This window comes from Myodes glareolus, chromosome 3 (genome assembly GCF_982192425.1).
Source record: "Myodes glareolus chromosome 3, mMyoGla1.1, whole genome shotgun sequence".
In the NCBI taxonomy this organism is placed as follows: Eukaryota; Metazoa; Chordata; class Mammalia; order Rodentia; family Cricetidae; genus Myodes; species Myodes glareolus.
Genome location: NC_142028.1, coordinates 79,603,339 through 79,619,638, shown reverse-complemented (window position 1 = coordinate 79,619,638; position 16,300 = coordinate 79,603,339). Strand labels below are relative to the sequence as shown.

General features: G+C 36.9%; 1 protein-coding gene across 4 annotated transcripts in view; it reads left to right on the top strand.

Moving 5' to 3' along the window:
* Positions 1-16,029, top strand: part of LOC146895141 (putative selection and upkeep of intraepithelial T-cells protein 1 homolog) — a 28,158-nt gene extending 12,129 nt beyond the window's left edge. The window contains exons 3-8 of one of the 4 annotated variants that reach the window (XM_087904730.1): positions 825-1,172; positions 1,617-1,898; positions 4,666-4,773; positions 8,255-8,362; positions 14,057-14,179; positions 15,026-16,029. In XM_087904730.1, the coding sequence (XP_087760856.1) occupies positions 825-1,172; positions 1,617-1,898; positions 4,666-4,773; positions 8,255-8,362; positions 14,057-14,179; positions 15,026-15,042 (986 nt within the window). In that variant the 3' untranslated portion in view covers positions 15,043-16,029. The remainder of the gene's footprint in view (positions 1-824; positions 1,173-1,616; positions 1,899-4,665; positions 4,774-8,254; positions 8,363-14,056; positions 14,180-15,025) is intronic. The other 3 variants (XM_087904733.1, XM_087904731.1, XM_087904732.1) reach the window with 3 other exon arrangements.
* Positions 16,030-16,300: the final 271 nt, after the last annotated feature.

Here is a 16,300-nt window from a genome sequence, read left to right as displayed (position 1 = left end):
TAGATGTATTAACTGGAGCTGTGCACCCCATAGTTAGTTGTTCTTTGCATTTTGACAAATTGAGAATTTCAGTAGTAGTTTCAAATGCTTTAAAAGGAAGTTTTGCCTTTATATTCAGTATATTTGATCACATTATTTTCCCTCCCAACTTCTCCCAAATCCCCATACATCCTTTACCTAAATGCATCATTTTCCCCCCTCCTCTCTCTCTCTCTCTCTCTCTCTCTCTCTCTCTCTCTCTCTCTCTTTCTTTCTCTGTCTCTCTCTTTCAAAAAAAGTCAAACAGAAATGATTCAATCAGCAGAGTTCTTGCCACAGAAGATTTTGTATAATAGGAGAAAACTACACTTATATAGAGATATGAGGATATGTCTTTTAGAATGCAGTTAGAAATTATACTAGCTTAGGAAAATAGCACTAGTAGGTTGTTAAAAACAAATTTGAACATACAGTAGATAAGAATTTTTCAAAATAAAAAAGTTAAGAAAATTCAAGATTGTGAAACTTAAGCATAAAAACAAACATGCACAAGTGCTCATTACAATTACAAAATAATAACTCATAAAATCACTCAGAGAAAAAATGAAATAGAATGAAAGAAAGAAAAGTCAACTACTGAGCTTATATAAATTATCTTAGGAAGTCATATAGCAGCAATAGAAATTATACACATTTCATAAGGAGAGTAGTTTGATGACCCACCATTAAAAATGTGTAAAATTAAGATTTTTTTTCAGGTATGCTGAGGAAAAATGACCCTCAACAAAAGCGTGTTTGTGTGTTGATTAAAGCTTTCACATTCTGGTTCTTGTTTCTCTTCCCAGAACAATTCACAGTGACTGGATTGGAGGGACCAGTCTTGGCTCCATTTGGGACTGTGCTGGAGCTCAGCTGTCAGTTGTCACCACCACAAAATGCTCAGCACATGGAGATCCGCTGGTTCAGGACCCACTATACACAGCCTATTCACCTATACGAGAATGGCAAAGACCTTTTTGGAGAAATTATTCCCAAATATGTGGAGAGAACAGAGCTGCGGAAAGAGGCCATTAGAGAGGGGAAAGTAACCCTTAGGATCTTCAATGTCAATCCTGATGATGACGGGAAGTACCACTGCTTCTTCAAAGATGGAAAGTTCTATGAAGAGCACATCACAGAAGTCAAGGTCATAGGTAAGCATGGATTCCTCTGAAACTAATTTCTAACTGCATTAAGTTATTTACATAAGAAAATGTTCACTTATAAATTATGCAAGGAATTGAATCTTGGATGGTTTTGTTGATTTTCATAGTCTAAAAACTTAGCACAGTTGTTTTGATTTAATAAATAGCAGATATTTTACTAAGAGAAAAATTAAACAAAATAAAGAAGCTTATCATCAACAGACTTATTTAGAACAATAAGTCTGCTTATTAGAACAATAGTAGATAATTGTGTATTATAGCCTCTCCATGTTTACATTTGGTGTTGTCTCTTTTCATTGATTATGACAAAGCCTTGTAGAGTTTTGACTATCCTTATATCTACAGACACTGGATTTAACATGGAGGAAGAGTGGTATTCTTTTTCTCTTTCCAGCCACTATACACTACTGATTTCCCTTTGTTTATAACCAGCTGGGAGCTCCCAGATTCAGATTCTTGTCCATCCTCCTACTACCAAAGGGGTGATAGTGGAGTGTCACTCCAAAGGTTGGTTCCCACGGCCTCACTTGGAATGGAGAGATAGCAGAGGAGAGATCATTCCAGCTGAATCAAAATCCTATTCACGGGATGAAGACAAATTGTTCAATATGAAGATGACCCTTCTCCTTCGAGACAACTCCCTCAGGAACATCACTTGTTGCCTTTGGAACCCTCTAATAGGCCAAGAAGAAAGCACAAGAATTGTTCTACCAGGTGAAATTCATGTAATCACTCTTGAAATAAGTTTTGCCTAATTTGGGCTTGAAACAAAAGTTGTGTGCTTTTTCATTTGGTTTCAGTTCATTGCTTTCCCTTAATTTTATTTATCGTCTAATCTGTTGTCTGACTGATTCCCCCTGCTAGATTCATTTCTTTCACCATTTTCCTAATACTGGAGATTTTCGTATGTGAGATCTTGTTTTGTTTTGTGTTGTCCTAGAGTAAAGTGTTGTTTGATATTTTTGATGTTTGGCTAAATTACTACTCATTTCTTAAAATATTTTATCAACATTGTTCATTGTAGAGAATATAAATGCTGAGAAGCACTTAAAAAATATTCAACATCCTTATGCATCAGGTAAATGTAGATTAAAGCTTCTTTGAGATCTCATCCCAGTCAGAATGCTAATGTTAAAAATAAGAATGACAAATGCTAACATGGATATGGGGGGAGGGGGAAGCTTAATTGTTAGTGGTAGGATCGGAACTGGCAAAATCACTATGGGAATCAGTGTAGAGATTCCTCAAAAAGCTAAAACCAGATCTACCTATGATACTTTTTCATGGATACTTCAAAGACTCTATAAATATTATTATAGAGACACTTGCTTACCCATATTCATTGTTGTTTTGTCCATAACAGTTAGGAAATGGAAACAACCTGGATTTTGAAATGTATTTACACAATGGAATATTATTCAACTATTAATAAAAATTAATTAAAGCTGTTTTTGTTACTATGGTTCTGTAGTATAACTTGAGTTAGTTGTTGTAATACATCAAACATATGCAACCAACAAATTTTGATGTGAAGAAAAAGGCGTTGGTGGGAATGTAAATTGTTCTAACCACTATGGAAATAGAGATTGTGGCTTTAAAAAACTACAATAGGTTGCTAGAGAGATGGATCAGTAGTTAAAGCACTTGTTGTTCATGTAGCGAACCATGTTCAGCTCCTAGCACTCACATTGTGGCTCACAACTATTTTTAACTCCATTTCCAGGAATTCCAATATCTTCTTACCTCTATGAGCACCAGGCATGCACATAGTTCATATACATACATACAAGCAAAGCACTCATACACATAAAATTAAATAAATAAATCTTTTTGAAAAGTCCTTCAAAAACTCTACAAATAGAACTACCATATATGAGTTATAATCCAGGTGTACTACTTATACATGTAGAAAAAATGACTCTAGAACTACTTACACAACTATGTTTATTTCATCACTGACAATAATGAAATTGTGAGCATGCAAATAGGTAAACAAATGTGATATGTATCTTATTCAGCCATAAAGAAGAATATAATTGCATCACTTGCTGGAAAACATGCAGATAGTGATCACATAAAGTGAAATAAGGCAAATTCAGAAGAACAAATACCACATTTGCTGTCATTTGTAGAAACACACAGATAAATAAAAGCAGAGGGGATAATGGGAGAAGAACTAAGAGCATTGAAAGGAATAGTGAGAGAAGAGAAGGGAGGGAAATATAAGGCCTGTGATTGTGAAATTGTCAAATTATGAAAGCTGGATCTAAATGCCATGAATTTAACTAATGTTAAAAAGAAATTAACTACATCAGTCTATGGTGCAATACATCTTCCTGATACACTGTTCCCTTTATCCATATACAATATAATATATTTTAATAGAGATAAAGAGATATTCTTAATGCTTATAAGTTTTTATTGAATCTCCCTTGTCCAATGTAAGCATCCATGCTGTCCTAGTTTGCATTCTATGACTGTGATAAACTCCATGACCGAAAGCAACTTGGGGTGAGAGTTTGATTTGATTTACACTCCCAGGTCATAGCCCATCATTAAGAGAAGTTGGAGCAAGAACTCAAGTAGAAATACAGGCAGAAGCCACAAAAGAAAGCTGATTACTAGATTGTTTTCCATGGCTTAATCAGTTTCCTTTCTCTCTCTCTCTCTCTCTCTCTCTCTCTCTCTTTCTTTCATTCTTTCTTTTTTCTCAAAACAGGGTTTCTCTTTGTAGCCTTGGCTGTCCTGAAACTCACTCTGTAGATCAGTCTGGCCTCTACTCACAGACCTCCACCTGCCTCTGCATCTGCTTCCTGAGTTCTTTTTTTCTTATTCACCCAGGACCAGATGCCCAGAGTTGGCACTGTTCTAGGTTCTTCCTCATCAATCATTTTCTCTCTCCTACTTGAGTCATTGATCAATAAAATATCTCAGAGATAGGTCCATAAGCCAGTCTGATGAAGGCAACTCCTCAAACAATATCCTTTCCTCCAAGATCACTGGAGTTTGTGTCAAGTTGACACAAGAACTAACCAGCATACCTGCCTTTTCATTGTTTCTGCTCTCTGCGCCTATAATTTTACCATCATTCAGTGAGAACACTGGCATTGCATGTGTCCTAAGAGTTCAGATAGAACTGAAGCATTGATTTGGAACTGAATGTATTAGCTCCCTGGAAACCTGTGATTTATCCCTGTGAGGAAAGAATTTTACTTTCCCTCTTACAGTATAGTCGGGAATTTCATGAGACAAAAATGATGGAAAAAAATAGAGAGAATGGCTTTTAGTCTTTGCACCAACTTCATACAAATTTGCTCCTATGATACTTTTTATACAGTTCATATATGCCTCTCCAAACTGGCCTAAATTTACCATTCCAAGGTGGTAGGATTGGAGAAGACTTGGATATGGCTCTCCTATTTGGGTTGATCCAAACATTCTGAATTATCTGGGTTGTAAAATTTGTGCTTTTCTATTTCAGATGAAATATTTTCTTGGAACATTATTTGGTGGATGATTGTGACTGTAATTCTGATTATGATGGCACTCTTCATCATAATTCACAGTTGTAAACTACATATCATGGAAGGTAAGCATGTTTTCAGGAAGAGAGAATCAAAATGGAATAGGGAGAGAGAATTAACACTGTATGATGTTTTATTTGGAAGCGTGTCTGCAAGAATATTATCATGGGTCATACATTAGACATATATCTTTGTCCATAAAAGTCCCTCTTTTGCTGATAAAAGATTTTTGTGACTGCCTTAATTTATTTGCATCAGTCAAAATGAAACTTCCTATTCCTGTGATGATAGATACAAAAAATGGAAAGTTAATTAATATTCAACATTTGTACATCCTTCTCTTTTGATTTCTTCAGGGTTCCATTGGGCTCACTGAGGGCAGAAAGTAAAGATCTAAACTTAACATTGCAGAAATGGCTACATAGTTTTCATTCAATACAACCCCAGTAAAATTGAACCTATAGGGAGAGGTATACCAGTTGGACTATCAGATGATCTGTTTTCCCAGGAGGAAAAAAAATGCATTCCTTTTCAACAGTGTTATACTTGGAGGAAATGAACTTGGAAAGTCACAAAAACACAAATATACAGATGTTCAGGTTTTAAAGATGTACTGATTTTAATAACCTTGAACTGACAGATTCCTTCATAAGCAGCTCTATCTTTTCAGTGCATATTCAAGATCTTTGGAAATTCTCCCACGTGCAGCTTAGTTAAGTTAATCCTTAAGTGTTAGTTAAGGATTTGGGTGTCAGCACTTCTGTGTTTCTCTCCTATTCTTTGACTTCCCTTTTCATTCCCAGCTGAGCTCCCTCCCTGAGCTCTACTATCTGAATTAAAACAGCTGGCATTCTCCCAAAGTGCATCTAACTCTCACATCACAAAACCAGACTTGCTACGTTTATTCTTCTTTATTGCTGTTTGGCAAAAGTAAACTCACACTTAACTTGTTCACTTCTTGACACAATCTAGTTTTTTTTTTTAAGAAGTGGGGCTTTGTTGTTTTTTTTCCCTGCATCACTGCATGCCCTTCTTCAGAATCTCAGACCCCTCTTTGAGAGACTTGTATCTAGAGACTCTTCTAAGTACAATTTTGCCACCCAAATCTCATCCAATTATTAAGGCTTTATCTCTGGTGCATGTTGAGCCGGCAATATTTTATTCATCTTGTCTTCAAAGTGCTTCTAGATCATTCTAAAAGATGCAGAGTTGATCTTATAGTAAAAATTAGTCATATCATCGTAAGATGCTAGTACTAATTGAGGCTTAACTATTGACAAACCTTACTCCAAAAGCCTTACAAGTAGTAAGTATTATAACCTGTGCTGCATATATTTAATCAAATATTATTACTAAAGAATTATCTATTAAAATTATAAACAAATATAAGATTTATTAAATGTTAAGATTAAATATTAAAATAGCAAAAATTAAAATTTGAACCTAAATCACATGGATATTAGTGCTAGGTAAAAGACAATATAAGTCACACAAATACTCATATCTTACACTTTATTTATTTAGATTTGACTGTGCCTATAATTTCCTTGCAGAGGAATGAATACTACCTAATTGTGAAACACTTTCTTGTTATTTAAAAAACTTTTTTCATTTTATATGCCAACAAAAGTTCCCCCTTCCTTCTTTTCTTCTGCACCCCACTTCCTCCCTTCCCACCCCACCTCCTCCCTTCATATCCCCATCCACTCCTCAGTAAGTAAGGCCTCCCTTGGAGAGTCAAAAAAGTATCAAGGTTGAACAAGATATCCCATCACAGGGAAGGGGCTCCAAAAAGACAGTTCATGCACCTAGGATAAGTCCTGGTCCCACTGCCCGGGCTGACACCAACAGATAAATGCACATAACTGTCACCCACATTCAGAGGGCTAGTTTGGTCCCATGCAGATTCCCCAGATGTGGAACACTTTCATGGAGAGAAGACACAGCTGAATTCTTCCACTATGATATACACTAAAAATATTTTAAAGGTCCTTTCATCAATAAAATTCTTCATTATTTAAAGCTTTTTATTTGACAAGTTACTAGATTGAATATTGTATTTTGGGGCAGTTTCACTTCTCATTAACCCTTTGACATCCCTCATAATCCACTGAACATCTTCTTCACAGTAAATACCCTGCTACTTTCATGTTACATTTTTGTTTTGTTTTATTGGGTTTCGAAATCCATTGACTTTAATTTATGAATTGTTATTTCCTGAAGCATGGGAAACTTAACAGTGGCTACATCACTGAAGAAAATTATTTACCCTTCTCTAGCATCTACCAGCAGCCAGATACTCATAAGCGTGTGGGGGTTAGGTCTTTTAGGAGAAGACAAATCTAACAAAAGTTATTAAGACAGATATCTAAAAAGATGAAATAGGGGGAATGTGATGTAGACAAGAGCAGAGCAGAACAGGGCCGAGATGTCCTGCTCCAAGGATCTGATCTATTCATAAAAATCAAATGGGACCCGAAAAGTGACCGGCCTGATGCTGGTTTTCATCCAGACTTGTTCATGTTCTTTCCCTACCCCTGGGAATTCCTTCTGTTAGGGTTAGTCCTGGTCTCATTGCTGAGTGTTTCTTTGGTTGATTGGATTACTGATGCTTCCCTAAGACAATCTTCAGTGCTTCACAGGTGAAACTTCAGATCTGGTCACACCTGTGAAAATTCCTTCTGAATTCAATGTTAGCTTCATTTTCATGCAGTTCCTGAACATTGCTTGGAATCTGTGTAAAGATTCGTCTCTCCAGATTTGCAACTCAATGAATAATATTCAGGCCTGATTCATGGTCCACTTTTTTTTATAATCTCATAGTGTTTTATTTATGGATTTTAGTGTATAGTTCTATATCACTTAGCATGGTTTGCCTGGGGTCTTGAGCTACTGAACCACCATGATAAGCAAAAGTCTTTTTGAAATGGCTTCTTGCTTCTGCTTTATTGATTCTCAGTGTTCAAGCATCCTGTGCCAAGTGGAGAATGTCTTCTTACTTCTTTATTACTGTTGTCTTCCTGGGCATGGCCTTATTGTCCACCTGTATCCAGCACCCTTCAGATCACAGTCTTTCTATTTTTCCTAGATTATCTCCTGGACAGCCAGGCTGATTGTGCCTGAATGACAAGGACCATCTGAAGTCCTCCTGATGAAATTCTTATATCCAAAGAGTACAGATCTCAGGCAGTTCACAGTTCTTTAGAATTATCCAATTCCCAGCATTTTTCAGGATCAGATAAAATGACAATGACAATCATGATCATTATATTCTGCTCTCTACCCCACTGATGGATAGATGAGAGAAAGACAAACGTGATCTGTCTTTTCTAAGTATGTTTGTCCTCCACTCAATACCATCTCCATCTTAAAATCAACTGTGCTTTTTGTTCCTGTGACCAACAGTTCTCTGATCTTTTACTTTTTGGCCTTAACACTATTTGAAATATAGAAAGATGACATTAAAATGTAGGCCTTGCCCTGTTTTTTTAAATTTAAAGTTCCTACCCAAAAATAACCAGTGATTTTAACACTCTCTTTCTTTAGGTCACTCCTGCGCGTGCCGCTCTCCTTGCTGTGTGGCCATGGTGATAACCCTTCTTTCTGTTGCTGCACTTGCATTATTCATTTTCGGTTTGTGCAAAAAAAATAGAGGTATGTGATGGAAAAAAGATGGTATCTTTCTATAAATCTCTTTTTCCAAATGCCCAGTCACAGCTTAGTCAATAGAGACTTATATCAGTTTGAATTTAAAGACGATAGGGTCTGGAACACATCATAAAGTTTGGATTCCAGTCTCTGGGGTTTTATGGGTTTAAAGACATAAAGTAATGGTACATCTGCTCCTGAACAGTTTTCTTCAGTTTGATAATATTATTTTTGACATCACCACTTTACTTAATAAATTAATTTGATCATCCCATATCTTCAGGCTAGATATATAATATCAAACAGAAGGAGATAATAATCCAACAGAGCTTAAATGTCTTAAAATGACAGATTTCTTCTTGTAATTGATGTCCAAAAAAATGACTTGATCCTCAAAATTACCCACATTTTCTCAGATTCTTTTTCTCATTTTCATGATGGATATTATCACCCATAATGGACTCCTCTTCTCTTTGAGAAGGAAGTTGAAATGACAATTGTGAAACTTTAGAGATAGCTGAATGTAACTTATTTAAAATGTGTACTCTACCTTTAATTTGCGCAATAAAGCACTTAATTAAAATAAGTGCAACTATGCATGAAAAGCCCCACTGCAGAAGTCTTAAATTAGAGGACATTTTTATATTGGTTAGATGAATTGAAGGCACAAATTGCCTAAAATAAAATTAAGCAGAAAGAGAATTTTGCAGTTATCTTACACTGTGGGTCTACTACATCCACACATAGGCAAACATCTAAGACACTGTGATTAACTAGTCATAAAAGACAAACACTGTAACATTCCATTTTTATCATTACATTCCCACTATTCAATAGTGTACAAGTGTTCCAGCTTTTTTAAAAAATATTTTTCCTGGTTATCAACACCATGCAGGTATAAAATAGAGCTGTGGTTGCTAGAGTTGCAAGTAGAAAAATTGTTTGATAGATTAATGTTTCAGTTTGTGAGATTAGAAAGGATTCTGGAAATAGATGGTACTAGTGGTCACATAAAAATATAAACATATTCACTATTCAAATGGAGAAGTTAAAAATTTCTAGCATAGTTAAACTTATGTTAAACTTGTATGTCCATTTTAGCATAACAAATAAATTTAGTGTTAATATCATTTAAAAATTAAAATAAGTCATTAATTGTTGCAAAGTATTTTAGAAAAAAATTAACAAATAATTTGAATGCAAAACATTTATTTTTCACAAGAAAGTTAAGATTAAGCTTCTGTTAACATTTCTACTATTTTATCAAAGACTGTATATTTATATTGATGAAACACAGCCCCAAGGGGTTGAAGTGCATGTTTCACACTAACATTATGCATAATGCTACTATGAATACAAAGACACAAGTATTTCTTCTAGATTCTGATTTTAATTCTTTGAAGCTGTACACTAAGAAGAGGAACTTCAGAATACTATGATACCTCTGTTTGCACACATTTAATGAATTATTATTCCATTTTCCACGGTGTTCATTTGACATTCCCACAATTCAATAGTGTATAAGAGCTCTAGCTTCTTTTCTGAATATTTTTTATTTAATTTTTAAATTTCATGTTACATTCCAACTACAGTTCTCCCTCCAACCCCTCTTCCAGGCTCCCCTTGCCTCCCCTGCCAGCCCATATCCCATCCACTCCACCCAAAGGGTAAGACCTCCCATGGAGAGTCAACAAAGTCTGGCCCATTAAGTTGAGGCAGGATCAAGCCCCTCCCTCCTGCATCAAGGATGAGCACCAGCACTCCATCTCACCATAGGAAATGGACTCCAAAAAACTAGACCATGCACCAAGGATAGATCCTGGTTCCACTAACAGGAGCCCCTCGGATTGACCAAGCTGCACAACTGTCTCCCACATGCAGAGGGCCTAGTTTGGTCCTATTAGGGCTCCACAGCTATTGGTCTAGAGTTCATGAATTCTCCAGAACTTGGTTCAGCTGTCTCTGTAGATTTTCCTGCCATGATCTTGACCTTCCTTGCTCATATAAGCCCTCCTCCCTCTCTTCAGTTTTTTTGCTGGGGCTCAGCCTGGTGCTTTGTTGCAGATCTCTGCATCTGGTTCCATTAGTTACTGGATGAAGGCTCTACTATGACAGTTATGGTAGGCACCAATCTGTTTAGGGAGAAAGGTCAATTCAAGCACCCTGTCCACTATTACTAGGGGGTCTTATCTGGAGTGGTCCTTGTGGATTTCTGGGATTTTCCCTAGCTCCCGGTTTCCCCCTAATACCATATGTCTCCTTCTATCAAGATAGCTCTTTCATTGCTCTCCCAATCCGTCCCTACCCCAATTGAACCACCCTGTTCCTTCATGTTCTCATCCCCTCTCTCCTTTCCTCTACCACCTCACTTGCCCCAAGGTTACCCAAAAGATCTCATCTAATTCCCCATTCCAGGGTGATCCATACATTTCTCTTAGGGTCCTCCTTGTCACCTAGCTTCTCTAGAGCTGTGGTTTATAGTCTGGTTATTCTTTTCTTTACATCTAGTAGTCCCTTATGAGTAAGTATATACCAGGTTACACTAAAAAAAAAAAATCAGTAGCCCGTTATGTAAATGTACCACATTGTCTTTATTCATTCTTTGGTTGAGAGGCGTCTAGATTGTATACAGGTTCTAGCTATTACAAATAATGCAGCTATGAGCACAGTTGATCAAATCTCTTTTTGGTATAATTGATCATCCTTTAGGAATATGCCCAAGAGCGGTATTGCTGGGTCTTAAGGTAGATTGATTCCCAGTTTTCTGATAAAACCACCATACAAATTTCCAAAGAAACGGTACAAGTGTGCACTTCCATTTGCGGTGGAGAAGTGTACCACTTAATCCACATCCCTTCCACCATAGGTTGTCATCAGTTTTTTTTTTTTATCTTAGTCATTCTGACATGTATAGGATGATATTTCAAAGTCATTTTGAGATTGTATTTTGAGTTGCAATCCTGTATAGGCTTGTTTTGCCTATTCTGGGTTTTTTGTTTTTCCATATGAAGTTGATTGCTGTTTTTTTAAGGTCTGTGAAAAATTGTGTTGGGATTTTGATGGAAATTTCATTAAATCTATAGATTGCCTTTGATAAGATTGTCATTTTTAATGTGTTAATTCTACCTATCTAAGAGCATGGAAAATCTTTTCATTTTCTGATATCTTCTTCAATTTCTTTCTTCAAAACCTTAAAGTTTTTATCATACAGGCCTTTCAACTGTTTGCCTAGACTTACCCCCAAAGTATTTTGTAATATATGTGGCTACTGTCAAGTATGATGTTTTGTGATTTTTTTTTCTCAACCCATTTGCCACTTGTATGTAGGAGGACTACTGGGTTTTTTTTTAATTAGTCTTGTATCATGCCATATCACTGAAGGTATTTATCAGGTGTAGAAGTTTTCTGGCAGAATTTTTGGAGTCACTTATATATACATACATACTATCATATCACCTGCAAATAGTGAAAGTTTGGTTTCTTCCTTTCCAATTTTTTTATTGACTTTTATTGAGCTCTACATTTTTCTCTGCTTCCCTCCATGCCTCTTTCCTCCCCTCCAACCCTCCTTCAAGGTCCCCATGCTCCCAATATACTCTTGTCTTTTTCTATTTCCCATATAGATTAGATCTATGTATGTCTCTTTTGTGTCCTCATTGTTGTCTAAGTTCTCTGGGATTGTGCTTTCTAGGCTGGTTTTCATTGTTTTCTGTTTAAAAGCCACTTATGAGCAAGTACATGTGAAAATGGTCTTTCTGTGTCTGGGTTACCTCATTCAAAATGATGATTTCTAGCTCCACCCATTTTCCTGCAAAATTCAAGATGTCAATATTTTTTCTGCTGTGTAGTACTCCATTGTGTAAATGTACCAGTTCCTTTCCAACCTGAAACTCTTTGATCTTCTTTGTTTTCTTAATGCTCTAGCTAGAACTTTGAGTACTTTATTGAATAGATATTGAGAGACTGGATAACCTTGTCATGTTCCTGATTTTAGTGGAATCATTTGAGTTTCTCTTCATTTAGTTTGGTATTGGTTGTAAGTTTGCTGCATAGTGCTTTTGTTACATTTAGGTAAGTTCCTTGTATTCATGATTTCTCCAAGAGCTTTATCATGAAGGGATGTTGGATTTTGTCGAAGGCTTTTTTAGCATCTAATGAGATGATCAGATTTTTTCTTTCAGTTTGTTTATATGATAGATTACATTGACAGATTTTCATATGTTTAAACATCCCTGCATCTCTGGGGTGAAGCCTAATGGTAGGCCTCAGTCTTATGGTGATACATAGATTAATAGAAATTGGTTAATTTAAGATATAAGAGTTAGTTAATAAGAAACCTGAGCTAATAGGCAAAACAGTGTTATAATTAATATGGTTTCTGTGTGATTATTTGGGTCTGGGTGGTGGGGGAACAAAAAAGTAACCTCTATCTACAAAAGGTAGTTTTTTTATGTATTCTATCTGTCTTTTGCATCATGTATCTTGATCCCATTCATTTTCCCATCTCTTCACATACATCCTCTTCCACTGCACCCTCAGGGCCTCCAGTAAAAGAAAATTTAAGATTAAAAAAATAGGAAAAAAAAGAGGAAAAAATTTAAAATCTCAACATTGAAGCTGCAGTGTGATAGTGAGTCATGCAGTAAACCTCTTTGTCCATGTATTTTACTTGTAAGTATTCATTGCAGAGACATTGGTCTGATTCAAGGCCTCTGATTTCTACTACACTGTTGATGCTGGGCTCTCAATAGGACTCTTTCTATATGTTGTTATGTGTTATGGAGATCCTGCAGTTTTGAGTCTGTGGACCATTTCTCTTCACATCTCTAGCTGGTCATAGATGGGGTGGATGGTGGGGCAGGCCAAGGCACAAACACGTATTTGGGCCTGGGCAGCTGTAGGGTTGGTCTGCCAGATGAGAAATGGGGGCAGTTCTCCCACGCTTACAATTGGTACTGGCACACCCACACCTACACTAACAATGTTGGTTTTCCTGCTCTTATGGCCATAGGGACAGCTCTCTCACCTGCCCCCAGACTTTGATGGGTAATTGCTGAGGGTGGGGTGAAGGGTAACTCTTACCCAACCATACATCCACAAGACAGATGGGTAATGGGGACACCTCTCTCATGCTTGCAATGTGGGAGTTGGCTCACCCAGGAATGTAGTTTTTAATCAACATAATTATGCAGCAATGAAACAATTATCCCTAATTTTTGACATGGGGTGCTACCATTACAGAGAATAATGATGAATTTGAAGATCTGAAGTTTTCCAATTTAACTAGAAAATATATTTTTCATGGATGTTTATGCTACACATGAGCATACTACTTTTGAAAGTTATAATGTACCTTCAACTTCAGAGAGTCTTTTCATCCTAAGAGCACACTATTTCACCATACCCTTTAGAAGACCCTGTATTCTTGGGCTCTCTCACCACTTCAGACTCTGGTCAGTCAGAACATGTGTCAAGCTCCTTTGAATAGTATAATATATCTATTTTCTTATTGATTCTTCCAGGCTTAACCCAAGAGCATTTATTTCTAGATTCATCCATGTAACTCAAACTATTTCTTCCCCAACTTCATATATTCAAAAATACAGAACAATTGGAACCAGAAAGGTGAATCTATCTAAATCTGTAATGCAGCCTTCCTTTCTATGCTTTGAACTTCCTAATTCTTGCATCTCCACCCAGTCTTTGCTTCAGATGCACAGTTGGACTTGGATACTATGTGGTTGGATGACATGACTATGATCCTGAGCATGCTGATAGCGTTTGCCGTCATGCTTATTTTCTTTCTCTACTTTATACTGAGAGGTAAATGTCGTGGGGAAGGTGGGGAACTCAAATGATGGACGTCTAGATATCCAGTTGACTTTCTCTTCCTTATGTTTTAATAGCTGGATTAAGAAAGACAACAAGAGTTATTTAAAGACTTCTAAATCAGAGCCTTCTTGGGACTCTTGGAGCCTCTATTGACACCATTATTAATTCTTTCCATGCCAATGACATATAGCTCTGACAGTTCATTGGGACAACTGTCCCTGGTAAACATGGAAAGCCCACTATGGCTTCATCCAGACATTCTCTGGAGCTTCTGGATACTGGGCTCTTTGTCATATTTACATAATTTCTTCACATTTGATTTCAAAGCTTGACCTACTCTATCAGAAACATCCTCACTTTATCCAGACAATGCTTGCAGATGGCCACGTAATAAACTCTCTGAAATCATCTGTAAAATATTTCCCCATTAAATTGATTAACTTTGGTATTTCTTACAATGATGGGAAGCTCACTGACAGAAAAGTGGGATCAGTGCTGTAACAACAAGGAGTAGTGGGGCATGCTTTGGAACTGGTTTGTGAGTGCAATTTGGAAAAGTTTGCAGATTCTGGTTTAATAATCTCTAAACATTTCTAGGGTGATTCAGGTGGGATCTGGGATTCTTACCGCAATGTGAATAGCAAAGACTGTGCTCATAGGTGTTTGGGGAGCAAAAGAACTCTTTTGATATCAGGACCAGAGAGAAGTTATTTTACAATCTGACATTGTTGACATTTTGTGAATTTACTACTGGTGAACTAATTAATTTTGCAGAAGAAATGTTACTCCAGGGCTTTACTGTAGCATGAATTAATGTCTGCTTTTTGTCATTTACAGGTAGAAATATGAAATAAAGCAGAACAAGTTTATTTTTGAAAAATTGCAGTCTGTGCAAATAAGAAGGGAACTTGAAGTTTTGGCCAAGAAAACCATGGCCCTGAAGATGCTGGGGTCATTAGACAATGGAGAATTACCTTGAATGCATCTCAGTAATAGGCCACACCCCACACATCACCGACTGAGGGAATTAACTCATAGAAGTGTTTTAGAAGAAATCTTCAGGGTAACCTGTGAACCCAGGGTCATCAGAACAAATACCCTTACCTCCTTTAGTCCAGGAACACAGAGACCTCTGCAGACATCGTACAAGAGGGTGTACTTATTATTTGAGCTTGCAACATTCTTTGGTGTCATACATGTGATGCTGTTTGGGGCACTGTTACATTAAGTTTTCCTAAGAAGATGTGAACATCTATTCACTCCATATTGAGCACTGGGAGAGGTCAAATAAAAATTCCACCCAAGTCCAACTTGGTGAGCCACTGAGATTATTGGTACTTGAGGAACATAAGTAGTAGGCTGATCACAAGTCCATGAGTGGTCCCTGAGCAGCTTCAACATAGCAAATTTCATCATTAATAACAACCTCATGAGTGTTGCATTAAGTAGCCTCTATTCAGTCAAATTTTCCCTTCTTGTATAGAGTCTCCCAACACTATTGTAGCAAGGGTGTGGTAGGAATGAAGGAGGCATAGCTACAATCTCAGATAATATGCCTCAAATCCTCTCCTTCCTACATCTACTGCTGAATGTCAACAACATTGTTACCAGTACCACAGATTTTGCTACCCTCTGTATTGTCCGGGTGGGATCTCTCAGTTTTGTGACCCAGTCACCTGCTATATTACCTCTCTGTCTATACCTCAGGGACCCCACACATCCCTGAAACCATAATCAAAAATAATTACAAAATTACAAAATTCTTTTGTAAGTCAGTTTAGATTGTGGCATTTTACCACAGTAATCAAAAGTAACTAAATAAAGGTGTTTATTACCAAAGAGTGGGGTATTGCTGTGAAGAATCCTATCCTCATGTGTTTTGGAAACGTGAAAGACTTTGGAACTTTAAACTAGAAAAGCACATGAACCCTATACAGAGAACTTAGCAGGTCACTCTACTAGGAACCTGGAAGACAGGGCTAAGAAAAGTGTGTTCGGAACAGGCCGAACTCGACCGCTTCCAAGGGAAATAAAGTCTCTGTAAACAACTGGGCTAAAGGCCATTCACAGAATATTTTGGCATAAAGTCCACATCCTGCTAATTTGCATAAG